Consider the following 21487-nt stretch of genomic DNA (forward strand, 5'->3'; position numbering starts at 1 on the left):
TTACAGACACCTGAGGCCATCCCAGATGGGGTCATATGTTTGATTATTATTAAGCAGTACATAGTCATCTTAGAGTGTACAGTCTTCATGTTTTAAAACTAATATGGCAGAAAACAAAATTTCATATCCTCAGTCTGGGAAAAGTGCATGCTACAGTTTAGGGTTGTGCATTACAATACAATGAAAAGAATTAAAAAAAAATTAAGACATGCAGCACTGTATCTTACTCAGATCAAACAATATTATATTCTGTAACCAAATGGAAGAAAAAATATATATTGCACTACACATAAGCAAACATTTAACATTGCTTTCTTCCCAAAGAACTTGACTTCAGAATACATTTGTCTCTGTTGAGAAAGGATAAATAAAAGGAATGTTAGATGTTTTAATCTGAATCAATGAAAAAGAAACATTGTAAAAGTTCACAATGTACATTAAGTATGTCTCCACTAGAGGTGGTGGGAATCTGGATGAGTCTAATGTAGTAGCATTTCATTAATCTTAGAAATACAGTATAAACTTTCTAGAGTCATGCCACTTTGTGAGCTCTTAGCAACAGCTTGTTCTGATGCAGTTAACTTTCTGTGACAGAAAGTGGAGTCTGCTGAGATTTGCTTGAAATAATAGCAAGAAGTAGTGAAACAAGTGCAAAATGTTTTCTCTTGCTTATATAAGAACTATTAAAGCTACTGCATTCTCCTCTGTGTTTTCAAATGAAACGGTAATCTTATTTCCAAGACTTTGACATTGACATTTAACGTTTTGCTGTTTAAACCACACTGCTGCTGCCGCTGGCACCAGTCTTACTTTAACAGTAAAGTTTATGCAACTGATTGACTATTCTATATCTCCAAAGCTGCTAATCAAATACATCATATTTCCCTTTGAGGGTACTAGGCAAAAATACAGATGTATTTTATTACGGTTATCAATCTACAGAATAAATGAAACTTCCCAAAAGCAGTCGTATTTATCAGTACTGTATCTGTGCATACTTGAATGTAATTTAAAATACTAATTTTACATATTGTCCAGTGTGCATTTAATGTTTAATTATTCATTTAGTGTATTACATTGTAAATCAAATACAATACATATAAACTTTTCAGGTATGTGGAACTAGATGAAAAATTTTAAAAAATTATTTTTTTCATTCCAAGTGTGATCATGTTAATCTATTATGCCACTGTTTTGCTCAAAGTGCAAGTTTGTTTTCTCTCATCGAGAAGACAAAAAAATAAATAAACATGCATGTATGATAATTGCTAGGGGTACATTTATCCATTAAAACTAAGACTGCCACATGCCTGAGCCAGTAATGTCCTCCCAGTCATTCAAAAACAACCACAAATTGCCTAAGAATGTGCACATTCTAAACTTTCAAAGACCAGGCTAGGGTTTGAATCCAGTTTCCTGAAGCTATGAAATAGATTCATTAATTACTATGCCACTATACCACTAAGCCATTAATGCCAGAATTATAGTTAACAATGTACATTAACTAATACAGAAATCTATCCTCCATAAACACACTATATTGCCAAAAGTATTGGGACACCCCTCCAAATCACTGAATTCAGTGTTCCAATCACTTCCATGGCCACAGGTGTATAAACTCAGGCATCTTGGCATGCATACTGCTTCTACAAACATTTGTAAAATAATGGGTCACTCTCAGGAGCTCAGTGAATTCAAGCAAGGTACCATGGTAGGATGCAATAAGTCCATTCGTGAAATTTCCTCACTACTAAATATTCCTCGGTCAGCTGTTAGTGGTATTATAAAAAAGTAGAAGCAACTGGGAACAACAGCAACTTAGCCATGAAGTGGTAGGCTACATAAAATCACAGAGCATGCTGAGGAGCACAGTGTGCAAAAGTCGCCAACTTTCTGTAGATTCAATTGCTCCAAAAGCTCAAGAACAGTCCATAGAGAGTTTCATGGAATGGGTTTCCATGGCTGAGCAGCGGCATCAAAGCCTTACATCACCAAGTGCAATACAAAGCATTGTATGCATTGGTGCAAAGCACACCATCACTGGACTCTAGAGCAGTCGAGACGCGTCCTCTGGAGTAACGAATCACACTTCTCTGTCTGGCAATCCAATGGACGAGTCTGGTCAGGAGAACAGTACTTGCCTGACTGCATTGTGCCAAGTGTATAGTTTTGCGAAGGGGATTATGGTGTGTGTTTTTTTTTTTTCAGAGGTTCCAGTGAAAGGAACTTTTAATGCTTCAGCATATGAAGCCATTTTGGACAATTTCATGCTCCCAATTTTGTAGGAACATTTTGGGGATGGCCCCTTCTTGTCTCAACATGACTGTGCACGCACCAGTGCACAAAGCAAGGTCTATAAAGAAATGGATGAGCAAGTTAAGTTTGGAGGAACTTGACTGGCCTGCACAGAGCCCTGACCTCAACCTGATAGAACCCCTTTGGGATGAATTAGAGTGGAGACTGCGAGCCATACCTTCTCATCAAACATCAGTGCCTGACCTCACAAATGCTCTCCTGGAAGAAATGGTTACAAATTTCCATAAACACACTCCTACCTTGTGGAAAGCCTTCCCAGAAGAGTTGAAGCTGTTATAGCTGCAAAGGGTGGACCAACTCCATATTAAAGCCTATGTATTAAGAATGGGATGTCATTAAAGTTCATGTGTGTGGCAGGCATGCCAATACTTTTGGCAATATAGTGTACCATGAAGTAGAATAATTGTTACAGGATAAACTCAAATAAGTACACAGCAATATTTTTTTTATTTTCATTCTGAATAGAAATATCAAAATTCACATAATATGGAGGAGAGATTTCAAACTATTTGAGATTTATTTTCTGATGAGCTGAAGAACATGGAGACACATAATCCACTATGGTAGCAAAATATGGCAGGCATAAATCTGAAACTTCTACCAACACTAAGAAATATAAATGTAAGTATGATTTAAAAGTGCGCCCCGATGGATTAACATTTCTATGGACTGTGGTGAGAATAAGGAAATTGTAGATGAAACCGATGAATACCCAAGATAAACATGCTCTGTCTAGCATTCTATCAAAGTGGAGTCCACAAGCTGTAAGGCAGTAAAACTAACAAATGTAACAGCAGGATGTTGACATCATATCCATTCAAAACGTAATTTTATAATAATAATGGATTGTACCATGAAGACTGACCAGATTGAAGAAAACTTAAGAAACACACAGCTGGCTGGCAAAAGAAAATGTAATGATAAATATAAAAAGGTTAAACGGTATCTCTAATGCTATATTTACAGTATATGATAGCTTGTCACCAAAATAAAAACTAACTCAGACTGATAAGTTGCTCTAGAAACTTCTACATATAGATATAGACACACATAGATTCTGTACTGAAATAGTCATAACTTGCAAATACCTTTTTAGCAGTAAAATACAATAAGCATTACTTATTTATTTGTTAATAAAAGACATACTCTGTATTAATACTTGAAAGCCACAGAATTTTCACTAATGAGCATTACTTTTATTTTATTAAAGATAAACCTAAAAATGATCAAATGCATTTCTGTTACCAAAAAATTACATAACAGAACATAATACCGAAATAAATTTAATCACATAATTTATGCATTACTTACAATGATCTTGTTCAACGATACACAATTGGTATACAGAAACTCAATCACTGCCAAAAACACATCTGGCTGCACTTCAGAGAGCACAAGGGGTTCTTCCAACCATTCCTTAACAACTGAACGTTGGAAATGATGGCTGAACATGCCATGAAAAACTTCACATCGGCAAGCAAGAATACAGCGGTGGGCAAACACCTCTCTCCTCTCTTTACCCACCAAAAATTTTACATCACTGCAATATATAAAAAAAGAAAAAAAACTTTTAACAATTATCTGAAAAAAGGAAAAGTAACAGATCATCACATTTACAAATATGGCAGAACCTAATTATTTCATTACTATTTAAAACTATATGAAAAACTGAAATAAGTCTCAGGCAAATGGGATATTTCACTCTGTAAAAAAGAAAATATATTTTTCACTTTTCTGGGATCTTTGAAGTTCAGGTTATTCATAAATTTCATACTTTTAACCCTGACATAAGCATTGCCTTTCAGCCAATGCTGAAGAAATAGGCTGAGGTTTAATACTGTCCTTTAATGCAAAATTAGATTTATGCAAGTTAAAAAATGCATTTATGGTGCAACATTCTGTTACATTTGATGACTTAGTTCATTGATTTAAAAGCCTGAGCATTTACTATGTTACAACACCAAACAGTGTGTTTTCATATTTTTGATTATGAAACATTTTTTGTAACAGGGAGTCATAAATAAGAGTAACAGCAATAACAGAAAGCAATCAAACATCTTAGTTATTCATATTTAACAGTGTTTTATAATATAATTAAAAATTAGTTCAAATAGGCTTGTAGTAGCTCAACAATTTTCACAGACAGTAGAGTCCGAGTCGAGTAACTTAAAAATGGCATTAATAGATATGCTAATATTTTAGTTGCTGGATGTGGAGTACCTGTGTCTAATTATAGTTCAATTTCTTAAACATAACAGTTTTAAAAGAATTAAATGTAAAGTTAAAATCTGTGTTAAAGTCTCATTCTAAAACTGTTGCCTGATTTGGACCATGATAAAGAGTAAGTCTGGGGCTTTGCCAATAAATTATAGTGTCAGAGAAATATTGAATCATTATAATGTGTAGATAACACAGCTGTGAGGCTGTTTTTAGTGCAAAGTAAACATCATTCCATTTTCTAAGCCTGCTTAATCCTGAGAAGGGTTGTGGGATGCACTCTCGCGCAAACACCAAATTTAGCATCACCAATTCACCAAACCTGAAAGTCTGTTGACTGTGGAAGGAAACACACCCAGATATGGGGAGAACATGTAAATCCATGCAAAAAGCACCTGGGATGTGAACATAAATACTGAAGACATATTTGTTCATTCTGTACTTACCGATTGATGTGAACATAATTCTTTTCCAATTAAATTCATGCCTAGAAAAGTGATTTTTTTTCTTTCCTCTTTTTTTATGATTAACTTACCTCAAGCAGCGGGAGAAGTGAGCTGAAATACTACAGGTGCGGCATCGCAAAATTTCACTAACTTGTATTGGTGATCCATTTTATCATCAGTACGGCAGTCAGATGAGTAATTGAGGGAAATATATAAGCTGAAGTAAACTCTCTCGGGGTAAAACTGAAACCGCAAATTAATCAGTATTTCAAATCTGAATGTTTCACTGTTTTAAGACTGACAATTTTGCAAATTCACTAATACTTTTCAATGTGAATTTTTGAAATATCGTAACTCTGTACAGCACGTTCTATTTTAAATATCTAAACAAAAAGTAAACTTTCTGGACAAATTGCCTTGAAAAATAAGTGTGCTAAATTTCAGCAAATTTGGTCCACTGGGATTTGAGCTATTTCATATGAACAGACTGATGAACAGACAGACAGATGTGGTAATCACAATAGGTGCTTTTCGCATTAAAAGCAAACACACCTAAATTGGAACAAATATGGATATAAATAAAGCAAAAATCTCTCATCACACATTATATAATTTCTATATTCAAGAAAGCCCATAATGTGCCCATATATTAGTTAAAAAAACAAAACTTTTTCATCATTTTTGAAAATCACAGGTAGTAAAGGGGTAAAAAGTGTGCTTAACCCCAAATTGTTATCATTCCCATTCTTTTTACTATCAAAATCAAACCAAGCTAACACTAACTCTGAAAATATCATCCATCAATTTCTCAAATCCACATTTTCAAAATCTAAGAAGCTAGTCTAGCTTCCTACAATTTAAAAAGGAAGCCAATCACCAACACAGACATTATTGAAATACGGAAGGGAGCTGGAGATACCACACAAATAGTGACTTGTTTGGAAAGAAAATCTAGGACCCTGAGGTGTGACAGTAATGCTAATCACTGAGCCACCACAATGCCTACCTTAAATAAGTAGTCAATCTGTTTTACATAGTATTAACAATCAGAACTCTCTTTTAAAGAAGTTTATGTGTACTGATGGCACATGTACAATGACAGTTATCTATACCACTTGAGACACCAGGAGCTAAGACTGCATTATTAAATTAATCTGCAACTTTCGAGCTTCAAACCCAAATAGTTTTTGTGTACTAAATAACATAACATGTGAAACAGACGTAACCTTTTATTTTAGAATCTCCTGCCTGAGTCAAGAGTTTCTGTAAACATTTACTTAGAAGCAAATTAAAAATAAGATACTTTGCTCAAGGATATGAGATGTCAACGTTTGTATAATGACAGGTTTATGCAACAATAATTGGTACAAGCCTTATCACACTCCTAATGGTCACAATTTTGCATTACAGGAGGTACTGGGATGATTAAATCCTGAATCAGTATGCAAGTGACAGCAACATTTACATATAACTCATTAAGCAACTTTCACTTCAACAATCACCTGTCAAAGATTTTTATTTTTGCAAATTGCAGAAACAATCACTTGGGGATCAAGCAAGCATCGTCTAGTCCCATGTTCACTCAGATACAAACATGCTTCAATACATTTGTATTAGGCAATAGTAGATGTTTACTAATCTCTCTGATCTGTCAGGAGATGACCCTTTGACACAGATAGAGACTTTTGTTTTGTTTTTGAAAAGTTACTATGGAACTGACCCCAGACAGCTATGTTTTTTAGTCTGGATAATGAATGAAAAGCTCTTACAACACAGGACTCGTATAATTATAAGTATACTACGACCGGTCTGCAGAGCAGCGTTTAAGATGGGATGGGATTGTACAACTACCTAAACTACACCGGCTTTTAGAAGTCGTTTACACATTTGAAAAGCCACCACCGACAAATGACAAAGGTGTCCAACCGATTTCCTTAACCGTAAAAGAACAAGTTATTTTAATAACAAGTTATTTATCAAGGTAAGTTAATCAATCTTGCCTTCTGAGTCTTCTAAATACTTCTTTTAAACTTACCTAAATTTGAACTTTATTAATATATAAATACAGCTTTTTTAATAAAAAAAGTTATTCATAAGACGGTAACCAATTCTGGACATAGCTCGTATTTGTCATTTATTTGTTTTTCTTCAAAAAAAAACCGCAGAATATTTCTGAAATCATATCATTCCTTTTCTCCTAAAAGACTCTTAATATTTAAGTTTATCTCTCTTAAAAAAAATCAAGATATACGTGTCTGAAATCTTAAATCTGCTTTATATTATAAAGAAAAATACTGATAAAATAACAAACGTCTGTGCCATGCAACGTAATGTGATTTAGCAAAACAAATAGCAGCGCTTATCGCTTTCACTGCGAAGGCATGAAAGACCTTCTGCTAAGCACCTTCGCTTTCTAACAGCGTAACAGCTGAACTGACTGACCTATAGCAGAAAAGCGCCGAAGTGTAATTGCGCAAACTGAAACTTTTTCTCTAAAAAAAAAAAAAAATTAACGCCTGAAAGATGTCTTCTCGATTGTTCGTTTATTTGTTAGCTATCCAGATAGCTTTACTTGTTAACATAAAAAAAACTTCTGAAGGCATCGTATGCTCACCGTCCGGGGAACTTCATAAGGCCTGTGCATTTTGTACGAATCATCGGGCTTTCTTTGCAATCTTTCACAGTCGGTCTCTCACCTGAATTCAGGATTGTTGACCAGACTTCGTAGGGCTGCAGTAAACGCGGTTGCACGTCCGTGTTTGCAAGCGGTGGGTAGTGGAGAACAATTCGAAGTCATTATGAAAGCAAAACACGTGTTATATTTTTGTTATTGTAAGTAAACTTTACATAAAGTAACTTGAAAAAATAAGTTTTATGTTAACTTTTAGAGGACATACTGGCTGCTACGTAACACCGCCAGCGGCTTGACAAGTAGGCATAGAAGAAAGCGGCTGGGGATTGGCTGAAGAAGGTGGGGGTTGAGTTTGAATGAACAAAAACCGAACGTTAATAAAAACATTTTTAACGTAATGATACGGACGATATATATATATATATATATACACACAGGACAGTGTAAGTGTATATACTCAGATTCTCCAGTGAAGCCGGTGATCGCCTCACAGCACTCATTCCACCCCCACTCACTTTTTGTCTGCGTGAAATTTGCATTTCATAAGTTTTGTTCTGAAGCTTTTCGTTTCGGTGAAAATCATCAAGGTCGATTGAGGGGATTAGCGTGTATTACAGGTAGAGGTATGGTTACAACTTTGCGCTGCCTGTTGCTGTATTACCTTGAGCGAGATACTTCATGTATAGACAAGTAAGATTAAGGACACTGTAGCACATCAAGTTTACTTTCATACATCATGAAGAAGCGCATCAACAAACAAATGATTAATATTTTATATTGATTTGTGCCTTAATGTTTGTTACAGCCACTATGGGAATAATGATGACATCATACCCTTTTAGGTCTATTTCAAACTCAGGTAGTACCCAACACTACAATCATCTAAAGTTTACTAGATATGCTTTTGGAATTTCTAGACAAACTGTGCCACAGTAATACATTTTAACATCCTTCTACATAAAACAGATAATAGTCAGGCAAGCCTGGTCTCTGAAAAGTGTTTCTCCCCTGACGGAAACTAGATAGATAGATAGATACTTTATTAATCCCAATGGGAAATTCACTAAAAAGTATAAATATCTTAAGGTACCACAGATATCATCTAAAAATTTTGAACAGTTGAAATTTCAAACTAACACTGTATTGTTTTAAAAAGTAGGAAGAAGCAAGTCAGAAGCATATTTAAAAATGAAGTTCCTTTGTATGCTTGAAATAGACACTGCTTTTCAAATGGGTTAGAGCTAAACCTTGAACCACTGCTGCTCATCAAATGAAAGTTTTGACACTTTTGTCCTTTTGTGGTTTCTGTTGCATAACATTCTCAAACATGATTAATCCAATTCAGGATTATGGGGGGCAGCTTCAATTACTATAATTAAAATGAGTTTTATCTTAAATAAACAGTAGCATGGTGGATTAAATGTGAAATGTTTGACTAGCAAACACTGAATGCAAAGCACCCATGTCTAATACAAACTAACTTATATCACCACAATCCTAGTTTAGTGCACTCACACTCCTTTCACCGCAGATTACAAAGTGCTTTGCAGTGACTTGATTATTGTAGTGCCTTCTAGAGTAATAGCCCTCTTTTAAGAGAGAAGTTTGTAACAGCCCATCAGGGTTTTCTTTGGGTTGCAGACCAGCATTCTTCACTTTAAATATAGCACTATTCAGTTCTCTGCCAACCTTTCTTTTTTCAGCAACCAGACTAAGGATAAACCATACTGTCTACAAATTAGCTATTTACAACACGTTTTAAAATATTAAATATTTGTATCTGCAATTTCCTTTGGGATTAATAAAGTTTCTGTCTATCTACACCATATTAGTTATTTTTTATCAAGGGCAAATATTATTAGTTCATTTGATCTCATTCACGAATATGCTACATACAATTGGCTATGAATAAAACATTCTTGTCATAGATCAATTCTTGCTTTTCCTACTGATTGTCCTTGACTTTTAGTTGATGATCACTGTAATTGTTTTAACAATTTTGTAGGAAACTGTATTCTTTTTCTACGGTGGGCTGGTGCCCTGCCCGGGGTTTGTTTCCTGCCTTGCGCCCTGTGTTGGCTGAGATTGACTCCAGCAGACCCCCGTGACCCTGTAGTTAGGATATAGCAGGTTGGGTAATGGCTGGATGTATTCTTTTTACTTCAAAGAGGTAATTAATAGAAATACTAGGAATTTAATATAATGGGAATAATTATAATTTCTCCTGTAGCATATCTTGTAAAAATAGCTTCAATCAGATTTGAATGTAATGCTTTTGATCTATAATTTTATGCTGTTGCAAAGTTTTGTGGGGTTTACATCAAAAGCAGTACACAGTGAATTGTGGTTTAGTTTAGCTTAATGCATACAGCAATGATGTTTACATGCTGCACAATTATGGAATAAATTGAATGTTTTAAAGCATTGTACAGAAAAGAACAGGTGAAAAGAAATAGTACAGTACAGTGTCCAGCTTCTCTGTGTTCTGTATGGCAGGCGGCCCTCTTTACTGTACTGCACAACTGTTTAAACTTACCAAGGTGTGCCATTGCTCGTGGCTTGTGTTGTACCCAGAGCTTAAATTTGGGCGATACAAAGTATTAGCACTTTTGTTTTTGCTTTGCAAGCCAGAGCGTAGAGGCACATTGTGGTCCATATTTCTCCACAATATTGCATTTATTTTATCAACAAGGCCTGTTGTCCAAGGTATATGTATATACTCAACAATCCATGGGGACAACCTTTCCTTTGAATTGGTTTATATTTTGTACTGCATTGCAAGGAATAAGTAGATGCCGACAGAACAGAGTACTGTGCTACATGTACCCAGTAACATAACATGCTAAGCACATCTTCTAAAAGCTTCACCGAACTGTCTTCCACTTCACTTCTAGTAGCAGCATTCATTTTCCTAAAGTGGCATCCCCATTTGTCTACGCTAGCGGCATTCATTTGTATGAACTGCAAGCGCTTTTTCTCTGTGGTGAGATAGAAAAAGAATGGTATTCCTAAGAATACCCCACTTGATTCAACTGTATTACCAACAAATATTAACAAAAAAAAAATATGAATGTTGGCTCATTTTCTTCTTTCTATAATGTCAGCAAGTTTCATCCATATCAGTCAAAGCGTTCTTACAATTTTGGGGTACTTAGTTTATCTGTTGTATGGGTGGAGGAGTTAAAACTAAAACTGGATTAAAACTAAACTTATATTACTTAGAGGTTTTTGTTATTTGATTGTGCACAGCTGATTTGTTTGTGATGCTGGCAGTAGCAGGCAATATATTTGTGAAATAACACCACACTTTTGCCAATATATTTGCAAAATAATGCAATACTTTTTTGAAATAATGCAATAATGAACCATGCATGAAGCACATGTCTATTTTTAAGTCTTACCTAAAATCAAACATTTACATGTTAGGTTAATTGATAAATATCAATGTAAGTGATTGTGCGTGCCCTAAAATGCACTGGCACCATATCTTTGACTGTTTCAGCCTTGAAACCAATTAATTATGGTATAGCTGCCAATTTCCACAACCCTGAATTGGATACACAGGTACAGAAATTAATGGATGGATTGAGGGATGCAAAGAGCTTTTACTCAAAATATTTTTTGTCATTTCTTAAACAGTTGTTCAGATGTGCTTTTCCTGCACATAGATGCAGTTTTAAAATAAGACCTGCAAAATTGTTTCCAAGTATTCTTTTAAAGGTTATGACAGTCTATTTAAGGTAAACACATGAGTTTGAGTAATGTGAATTTGCATGTGAATTTATAATTTCCCTGTGTTTAATTACTGTATATTAATTGCATTAATCATATTTGTAAATGTTGCTGTTAGAATTCATAAAGTCAAATACACTTTTTTTTTTAATGCTGGGCAAACCTGCCTACACGTAGAATAGATTGCACAAATCCTTCAGATATTGTGGACGATAGTTTTGGAAAAGGGCAGTTATAGGCATTTGAAGTGAGACATAAGATATGTGTTTGTATTGGTTTCCATATAAGTAATGGAACTTGAGATATTAAGTTACTCACAAAGATTATTGACTTCCAGACAGATAAGTAACTAAGGTACACTCAAAGCTAGTGATCTGGTTTTTCAAAGACTCTAAATGCAGACAAAGGAAGTTCTGGGACACCATGATAAGCTTGCCATGTCCTATTCAGGAAAATAAAGGTCAATGTAAAATAAATTATAGCCCAAGGAAAAAAAAAAAACGCTTTGCTATGGTGACATTGTGGGTGGCACAATGCCCAGTTTTGCTGTCTTTCTTGGGAGTGATTGTGGTCCTGCTTTGGTTTCAGTCTGTTGCTGTTTCTTCTGTTGCTGTTTCTTCTGACCTGCGTTGCCCTTGTGGCTAATATGTTACCAAGATATGTCAAATAATTAAACTTGCACAGCAAAGCTATTAGGACAGTAGTGATTATTAACATGTCCAAGCAAGTGGGTCAAAGTTTTTTGGATTCAAGAAGATTTCCTTGCATTAGCTTTAAATTCATCTACTGCTTAAACGTAGAAAGCTGTTCAGATTCAAGAGGACCTCTTTTCATTAGCCTTCATTTCATCTGATGCTTAAAGGTAAGAAATCTAAGTTGCTTTTTTAACATTTGCATACCTGATCAGTACAGTTTAAATTGGAATGCTAGAAGATATTTTGAGTCAAAGTTGTTCTTATTATAATGGAACATATTTTTTACATTAGACTTTGCTGTAGCAAAATATTTCTGAAAAAGATTAATTTGATCAAATTTTTTTCAAAACAGAACACCCTACAAAGTCATTAATGGTGAGACAATGCAATCTTGCAAGGAACCAGAGCCTATTCTTACGGTATAATATTTAAGACAGGAACCAGCAGTGAACACGGTACCAGTCCATGGCCGGACCCACTCTTGCACATGTGCTCAGTCACACTATCCAATTTAAAGTAAACCTTACCTGCCAGTCTTTAGGAATTTAGGAGGAAAATTGCTGTACTCACATACACAAGGGGACCATGCAAACTCCAGGAAAATGACTGGGCACAGGATTCAAAACCCAGGTATCTCACCCAGTGAGGTAGTACCACACTAATAGGGCATAATAAAAAAATATATAATATGTATATATATATGTGTGTGTATATATGTGGGTATATAATATGTATATATATATATATATATGTATATATATTATATGTATATATACAGTATATGTATATATAATATTCATAAAATGTATACAAATATATGGCACGTAAAATGAGTGATGTAAAATGCACACCTTTTGTTATTATGATTTAAAATGCAAATGTGATTACATCCATTGATATTATATATTAAAATTATTATCCCAGGATATTTTATCTATTCAAGTTTATGGTAAAAATGTTAGAAATATAATTCTGCATACATTTTACGTATGCAGTGGTTTAGTGTATCATCTCCTGGAAGCTTTGGAAGCCCAACTCATCAGTGCTAAAAATAAAACAGATTCTGCATAAATGTAATACTTTTCATGTAATTAAGCGTTATCAGTACCAGGCTGAGGTGCCTTTTGTGTGAAGTGTTTATGCTCTCCCCTTGATGAATTCAGCTTTTTCCATAGTCCATAAGTATCATGCCAGGGTTTCTGGTATCACTCAGTTTTCCTTGATGTGATTTTTGTAAGGCTGCCATTGACTTACACTAGAATGAACAGCTGGCATGTGCCCTGGTGGCTTTCTGCCTTGCACCTGTTGCTGCCAGCCCAGAAGTAGAATATAAAAAGTGGAAGTAGAAAATATTAAACGAACAAATTATGATGTAGTCAAAGACCAATACAGCAGTACATCCAGTCTCACTATGTAACTGAAAAAGTTCAGTTGTGTACCTGGTGTGTGATTAAAGCTTTCTCAAAAGTGGGACCGTGGTGAAAAGCTGCTTCCTGTCTGCAAAAAAAACCCCATAAATAAATAAACAGTATGATTATGGAATGCAGGGTGAAACTGCCATGCACATTTATTCCTGTGTAAAATCATAATCCAAAACAGTCTCATTTCTCCATGCAGAATTTTCAAAAAAGAATCAGAATAATTGAAAATAAAATCAGTTTATTTCCAATCACTATAATCATGTGTGGAGTAGGCAGTAGAAAGACATCTGATAACAAATAAGCATCCTGCTCATATCAAGAGACAGGGAATGTCCCTCCACAGTAAAATGCAAACTGACAAGTCGACTGCTACCTACCGTAAATAACTTCTTTTACAAGAAGGGATTCTCTTCATTAGTTTCATACCATTTCCCCGTCATTTTTCATGGAGCCAGGTATGTGTGCAAGTGAAATTTTCTGCCCCCTCAGCGCTTGTGTTTTCTTTTCATCAGTCACTGGAGGTTTAAAAAACAATTGTGGTAGGTTGAATTTTCTTCTTTTGATGCTGTGTTATCCAGTACTTGATGATTTAGATAACATTAGCAGAAAAGTGAAGAAGGACCTATTTCTTGTCAGCACATGTGTCTTAGTATGTGTTGTGTGACTAATTATGGTTGTTTTTTGGAGGAAAGACATACAGGAATACAGCAGATGTTTAACATAATTTTCCTGCTAAATCAATATTATCATAATCTCCTCATTTTAATAATATTTCTGCCACCATGTGTTGGTGTTTTCTATTTGATGACAAAGTATCCAAGACAATTAGTCTGGTGGACATTATGTTTCACAATTGTGGAATATCTGTTAAAAGTCCCAGATCTGCCCTGCAACATTTCAGAAATGGAAAGGACGTAAGAGGTCAGGAGCCATTTATGTTCATTTAAATTAGAAGCAATGATGCAGTGGATATTTGAAAACATAAACTAACACAACTTTCCAGAAAGAAAAGGTAATGAAAATATTTCACCAAATAGATTGAAAGCAAAGGGATGTTGTTTCATGTCATTTTTATAACCTGCTTAATCCAGACCAGGGTTGCCGGTTAGAGGCTGGAGTCCATCCCAGCCACCACAGGGCGCAAGGCCATCACAGGTCAAACTCACACAACCACATCAAGCACATACTGTACTAGGTCCAGTTTAGTGTTACCAGTTCAGCTAACCACCATGTCTTTGGACAGTGGGAGGAAACCCACGCATACACAAGGAGAACATCCAAACTCCACAGGAAGTAATGTCTTTATCAAAACAAATTGGTAATAAAACATTTGAATGGTAATTATGTTCCATGTAGCAAAAAGGCATTTAAAAAAGTGATATCAATGCAGCCAGTAGAATTGTATATTTACTGTTGCATGTTATTTTCTCTTTTCTATGGACATCACTGGTAAGCGATTTCCTATATGTTGGTTGCTTATCCTCATATTTACAGTATGTATTTCTATTGCTTATTTTATGAGTGTGTTATGAAGGCTTGTATTTTCAGAGCCATCAATTATTTTAAGTATGACTTAAAAAAAAATTCAGGACAAAATTGAATATCAAATAGTCCTCAAAAATTCTAAAATAAGGCTCACCTAATCCAAGTTTTCAAAGAACACACACAATATTTTTATTTTTGTCATTTTTTATTCAGCAAAAAATAAGCCAATTAGAAGAATCCATGAGGGAAAACTCAGTACAATTTCTATCAATCATATATTTTACATTTTAGGATGTAATTACCAATCATCTAGCCATTACCACATTATAAAATAAAAAAAATGTAACCTCAGGATACAAAGAGCACATATCAGACTTTTATTTGACAATTATTAGCTGAACTGAAAATAAGCCAAATTGCAGAAGCCATGTGTGAAAAAAATTACAATCAAATGGTAGCCATTTTCTGTATGCACTTATTGGTTTATCGTTGCATTTGAGGAATTTTGGTCAAGTCCTTCTGCTTCAGTTCAGTGACATTTTTTGGCTATTTGCTAGATGTGTATGCACATCTTACTGAACTTTGCTATTCTACAACACTGATTCTTTTTATCTTTTATAGATTTGTTGGGGCACGTTGGCTCAGTATCCTGTTACATGTTCCAGATTCTGCAACATGTTAGCTGTTCAGCTGATGGCTTCACATTTTCCTTTAGATTACACTTGTGTAAAGATGACTTCGAGGTGGACTTGATGACTATGAGGCATGCAGGTCCTGTGGTTGCAAAAAATCACCTTCAAATCACCCCTCTTGCCACCAGTCTTGACAGATAGTATAAGGTGGTGTGAGGTTCTTGTGGTGATGTGCTGTGTTTCTTTTTTGCCAAACATGGCATTGTGTTTAATGACCAAACAGCTCCACTTTGGTCTGATCTGCCTCACTCAGATGCAATTTCTCAAATCAAGGCCATGCTGCCATGTTCTTTTTGAAGTAAAGGGATTTTTTATCTCACTGCTTTTCCATGAAAGCTATACTTGTTAAGTGTTGGCCTAATGTTAACAGATGACTACAAATTCCTGAATGTAACTTTTGGGTGTTTTGCAGTTTCTCAGAACATTGTAGGATATGAATTTAAGGGTAAATTCCTGGGATGTCTACTCCTCAGAAAATTTCTAACTGTCTTGAATGTTCTGCATTTGCAAATAATCATCTCACTGAAGAATAATGAGTTTTTTCATGTGGATATATCCTTATAACCTTTCTCAGTCTGATGAGTAGTGACAGTTGCTTCTCAGAGATTATTGCTGTTGTCTTTTGTCCTTAGGATGTTGTTGCCATTGTCCTGAATGCTCCCAACTGAACTGCTAGGCATTCTTATTTTATACTGAAGTGGTTGCACATTCTGATCATCGCTTGATCAAGCATACTTGATTAGCAGCACTTATCTCTAATTGCCATCTTAACTGAGATGGATGTAGTTAGAGTATACTTACCTTTTCACACATGGCTTCTACAAATTGGCTTTAATAAATAAATAATGCTAAAATCAAATCTCGTTTATCATTTAAGGTTTGATTTATCTAGATTTAAATAGGTGAGAGCTAGATGGCTGTTACTTATGTACTGATGTGTGAAATCACACAATTGAAAAAGAATGTTTGCTTCACATCAATGTACCAAATTCTATTATTTCAACTATATTTGTCTTGATCTTTATATTGTATATTGTTTCTTTTTAAGAAAACAAAAAGTGATCACTGATTGTGTTTGAATATTCTTCTGCTCTTCTTTTTCATCAGAAGATCTTTGTTTCTACCACTGATATTCTCTTCCATCCTTCTGAAGCAATTATTTTGCCTTCAAGCAAAACTGACAGATTTCAGTGCTGAATAACTTATATTCTTTAAAGCAATCAGCCAGATGTATGATATCATTACATGTATGCATATTTATTCGCGTTTGAAATCATTTGAAGCTTTTTGCTTCAGAAGGTGGATGGATGATTGATGTCATATGGTAGTGTTTAAAGAATATTGCTGAAAATATTGTATTCATTTTTCTTCCCTATATAAATGTTTTTTTTTGTGTGTCTTTTGCTTTCCAGTTTAACCTTTTGAACAATATGGCAGCTAAGCAGCTTCCATTGTCACAGGAGACCTTGGCAGAGTTTAACAATTCTTTGAATACTGAGAATCCAGGTGCCTCCAGAACCCGTGCTGGCTCCATTTCTACCCGCCGCAGCTCTCAGTCTGTGGATTTAATTCCTAAACCCATGCCACATCTGAAAGACGCAGCCCGCAATGTAATCTCCTCTCGCCGGAACTCCATACTCAACAACAGTATACCATTTGGTCGCAGAGAATCAATTTCAATGGGCAAACGACTGTCAATAGGCCCCTGGATGTTAGGAGGTCGGGTTAGTTTCTCTGGCCTACCTTTGTGTCCGCCTGTACGTGTACCTCAGTTTGAAAACACTTACAAAACTGAGCCAGATGACGGCTGTCAATTTGACACAGGCAAAGTCCAGCATCTTCTAGATGTCACTGTTGCTAGCTTTTTGAGAGACAAGCGCTACAACCCAATCACATGTAGCCAACTAACTCAGAGTCTGGCAGATCTTATTAAAAATAAAGCAAAAGAACTCAACCCACCCCGGTTTAAGCTGGTGTGCAATGTCATTCTAGGACAACTCAATGACCAAGGAGTGAAAATTGCCAGTCGCAGCCTGTGGGATCCTAAATATGATAATTTTGCAATTACTAATTTTAAAAACTCATCGCTGTTTGCGGTAGCTGCTGTATATGGTGTGTACTGTGAGTAATCATGCAAATGCACCTCTGTGCCCCTATATGAATCATACCATTTGACACACAAGGATAAGTCAAAAAGTATTCAATATCTTAATCATGGCCAAAAGCTAAAAAACAAAGAAAAAAAGGTACAAACATACTCTTTGACTTATCCTTGTACAGTATTCTTAGATTTCAATACATGTATACTGAAATATTAACTTTTACTTGAGATACTTCATAACTGACTTCTGTATACTTTTTTTAGATGCCTATCATAAATTACTGCAGGTTTTTTCTGTCCTGGTTTTGGCAGATCTTCATCTCTGCTAGTTTTCATTGCAAATGAGTTCTCAGTCAATAAAACCTCCAAAGTGGTGAGGTGCGGCTACACTATTTGAGAGGAAAGCACTACTGGTAACACGGTTGTTCTGTACAATATAGACTCCTGCACTGAAACACAGCAGATGTAGTTATGGGATGTTTTCGAGAAAAACGTCAATCACTATTGCCATGTTGAAGGCTGTGTTAGCTGAACAATATAACAGAAAAAAAATTGAGCTGTGTTATTGTGCATTGTGGCTCCCTTTGTCGCGCTGCCTGATTGCCTTTACATGGCAATGGGATCACTTGACTATCACCTGCAGTCCATTTTAGCCTAATTATGTCTCCTTTTACACTGACCCAGTTTTATGTGCAGCTGCTACGCCTGCTGTAAGCTGCATCCTGACGTAAGTTATCAGTGTCTGTACTTTTGTGCTTGTTCTCCCATTTTAATAAGGTCTCTAGCAACTATGCAAATGGCAGGACTTACAATCAGACATTATTAACAATGTAAGCCTCCTGTGGCATTGTTTAAAAATCGGCAATGTCAGACAAGCAATTCAGTGTTAGACGGAGATGTGGGAAAAAGGCAGAGGTTGGTCAACAAACAAGCACATACAAGAGTACAATGGACTGAGCAAATAAACCAAGCAAGAAGTTATATTATGAGAGACTTAAGAAACAAAGAAAGGCAGAGTGTAGAAAGAAGATTGGAAATTCTGAATGAAGCCTATGCAAATACTTACATGATTAGGTAGTAATGGTGGTTAAGCAATTGTCATTGGCAATCATCAGAAAGTAGATGTGTGTGACACAAGGTGTAGTTGAGCTTTATGTGCCAAGTGTTGCAACCGGGAGAGTTTAATTGTTCCCCTATTTCTGCTGGAATGGGGTCATTTCATTTCTCATCTTATTTAATCAAATAAAGGAAATAAATGGATGGATTTAAATTGTGGCAGTCAGTGAAATCCAGATTCCCTTTATTTATGGAGTATGTCTTGAGTGTGCATTACATGGGCTAAACATCGATCCAAATGAGTGCCTAAGTTGAAACTTTGTGGGCTGCCTTTATGATACTTTAATTTAGATTACTGTATCATCAAGTCATTATTAGTCTAGCTACAACATAAACTGGCATACATACTTGGTCTTCAAAATAAGCTAGATTTGGGAATCACTGACTCAGAGCTTAAAACCTTATTTCTGCATAAAGCAAGGAAGCTGCTAGTTGAAGAGTAAAAAGCAATGAAACGTAGAAGAAGTGTCACACAGTATTTCCATGTGTGCTGGTCTTGTGTGACTCATTAGTACTTTTTTTGTGGAACAAGAATCTCCCTGTTAAATACAAGAAAGCATAAGGGTGCAGTTTCACTGTAAATGTTTTACAAATGATTGTGCTTTTTCTGTTTTTTCTAATGAGGAAATTTCTGTCCTTTTCAATCATTCAATTGTCATTTAGATGACTCATTATTCAGTTTTGTTTTTATTCTCTTCTTTATTGTATCTTTCTTTTTGCCTAAATTTTCATACTAAATGTTTAGTTTATTAGATACACTAGGCCTTCCCTCTACTATTTCATCAGCTCCATTGTAAGTGTAGATGATGCTGTAAAAAGGAAGTTAGTTAGGCTAATAACCTATTTTTCTGTCTGTGTGTGCGTGGAAATGTTTGGGGAAAGTGGACAAGACCAAATGGTTTTGAATGTGACAAAACAGTGGGTACTAAACTCACTGCCATGCATGTGTGAGAAACAGCAGCTATTCCGAACAACAAATAAGCAAGAATACGCCACCACCCAAAGATGATGCGCCTGTTGATTGAAGGGGGACTGACGGGGCTTGTGCAGTTAGTCAACAGACAGCTGAGTGCAGGGCTGATAAGTCCAAGTTGACACTCGTGGTGTGCGATACTCATTTCAAGCAAGAATGTGATGTGTGGCTGCCGTCAGTAAGGGAACACAAATTCTGAATTCAGGCAGATTTTGAAAAAAAGGAACACATGTCAAGAATGAATTCTAGTTCCTCCTGACTATTCTCAAAATAATGCTTTATACCACAAGGTTATGTTTTAGTCCAGCCTGGCTGATCTGATGGATGAGCTATTTGGAGTAGATGTCCACTGATGTAGAGAAACACTTGAGAACTGACCAGGGCCAGCATCCATGTGCCACAGTTTGAACACTTCATGGAGTCTGTGACCTGACAAATTCAGACTATTCTGGGGGTAAATTGAGGGCGCTTTACTATTAGCTAGCTGTACTTAATGAAGTGGCCATTCAATGTATATAACATGTAAAACATGTTTTTCATTTTCTATCATTTTTGATATATATACATAAACTTTTCTAAGCAAAGCATAGGTTTTCTTAATAGGTGGTGTATCTTAATATTTTTAATACAGTATTATCCCATCAGATGTTTTAGCAAATTTAAAGGAAACTGACAGTTACACAATCTTATATATGATTCCATGATTTCAGTTATGTTCATCCAATTATTACTAGGGTTAATGATTATGTCAAAAATCAATAAACTATATTTTTAAATGGTTTTGAAACTATTACTTCAGTACTCTATGAACATAATTGTATATTATTATATAATCAATAAAGGAAATATTGTGTATTGTATTTTTTTTCCTCCATAATTTGTAAATTACATATTCCGTGAGCTTTGTTGGCCTTCTCTGGTTTGAATTAAAACCTATAAAATGTTAATGCTAGTGAAAAGAGCTGCAAGTAATATAATGACCATATTTCATCTGGGCTTCAAAACTTCCCAGAGAAATCCCCTCATTCCAAAATATGAACGCCATCTTCCTCTAAGCTTGTCTTGAGCGCATAATTCTTTACATCTGAAAGATCAGAGGCACAAAGGAAAATCCGGATCCTAACTCTAGGCTGCCAGTATTATATGATCTGCCAGATTAGCAAAATGGAGCTGTTTTAGGAGCGTGGCTGAAGAAGCTGCAAACTGTCTGCAGCCCAAAATTCCAATTAATGTCTGTAAAAGGTCAAAATGCCACATGTAAATGGTATCCTTTTTCTCTTTTTAAGCAGAGATTCCAGTAAGTATTATTGCTGATTAAGTAACCGGAGGAGCCCTATAAGCAGGGCATTCACCAACGTAAATGATTTATAATACATTTCTAGTAAATGTTATGCTTTACTTTGCATCAGGGGTAATCACTGCAATCTCCACAACTCTTAAAACTGACAAGTTACCTGGATATCAGTAGCCAAAAATCTTTAAAACTATGTTCATCAAGTTGTTAAAAAACAGAAAATAAATAAAACTGACTTGTCACTGCATCCAAACAATACAAGATGTTAGAGGCCTACAAATTTAAAAAACCACGAAGTTCTTCATGTGTCACGGTTGTTGGTATTTCTGAGCAGATGGTACAAGTAAACACTCTGCTCCAAGGAGAC

The 21487-nt window shown here is 35.5% G+C and overlaps 2 protein-coding genes across 4 annotated transcripts in view; one reads left to right on the plus strand and one right to left on the minus strand.

Moving 5' to 3' along the window:
* Positions 1–7900, minus strand: part of LOC114659074 (BTB/POZ domain-containing protein 19-like) — a 72964-nt gene extending 65064 nt beyond the window's left edge. Inside the window, exons 1-2 of one of the 2 annotated variants that reach the window (XM_028811301.2) lie at positions 7676–7900; positions 3628–3856 (exon numbers count right to left, since the gene is read on the minus strand). In XM_028811301.2, coding sequence (XP_028667134.1) covers positions 3628–3856; positions 7676–7776 — 330 coding nt within the window. In that variant the 5' untranslated portion in view covers positions 7777–7900. Of the gene's footprint in view, positions 1–3627; positions 3857–7593 lie in introns of both variants that reach the window. The other variant, XM_028811302.2, reaches the window with a different exon arrangement.
* Positions 6692–20616, plus strand: LOC114659075 (dynein light chain Tctex-type 4). 2 transcript variants are annotated; one of them, XM_028811303.2, is made up of 2 exons: positions 6692–6960; positions 17049–20616. In XM_028811303.2, exon 2 carries the CDS (start codon positions 17067–17069, stop codon positions 17763–17765), a length of 699 nt encoding a protein of 232 aa, XP_028667136.1. In that variant the 5' UTR covers positions 6692–6960; positions 17049–17066; the 3' UTR covers positions 17766–20616. The 2 variants fall into 2 exon arrangements, with proteins under 2 accessions (XP_028667136.1, XP_051789108.1); XM_051933148.1 differs by lacking the exon at positions 6692–6960 and adding an exon at positions 12012–12205.
* Positions 20617–21487: the final 871 nt, after the last annotated feature.

The sequence above is a fragment of the Erpetoichthys calabaricus genome, chromosome 10, assembly GCF_900747795.2.
Source record: "Erpetoichthys calabaricus chromosome 10, fErpCal1.3, whole genome shotgun sequence".
Lineage (NCBI taxonomy): Eukaryota > Metazoa > Chordata > Cladistia > Polypteriformes > Polypteridae > Erpetoichthys > Erpetoichthys calabaricus.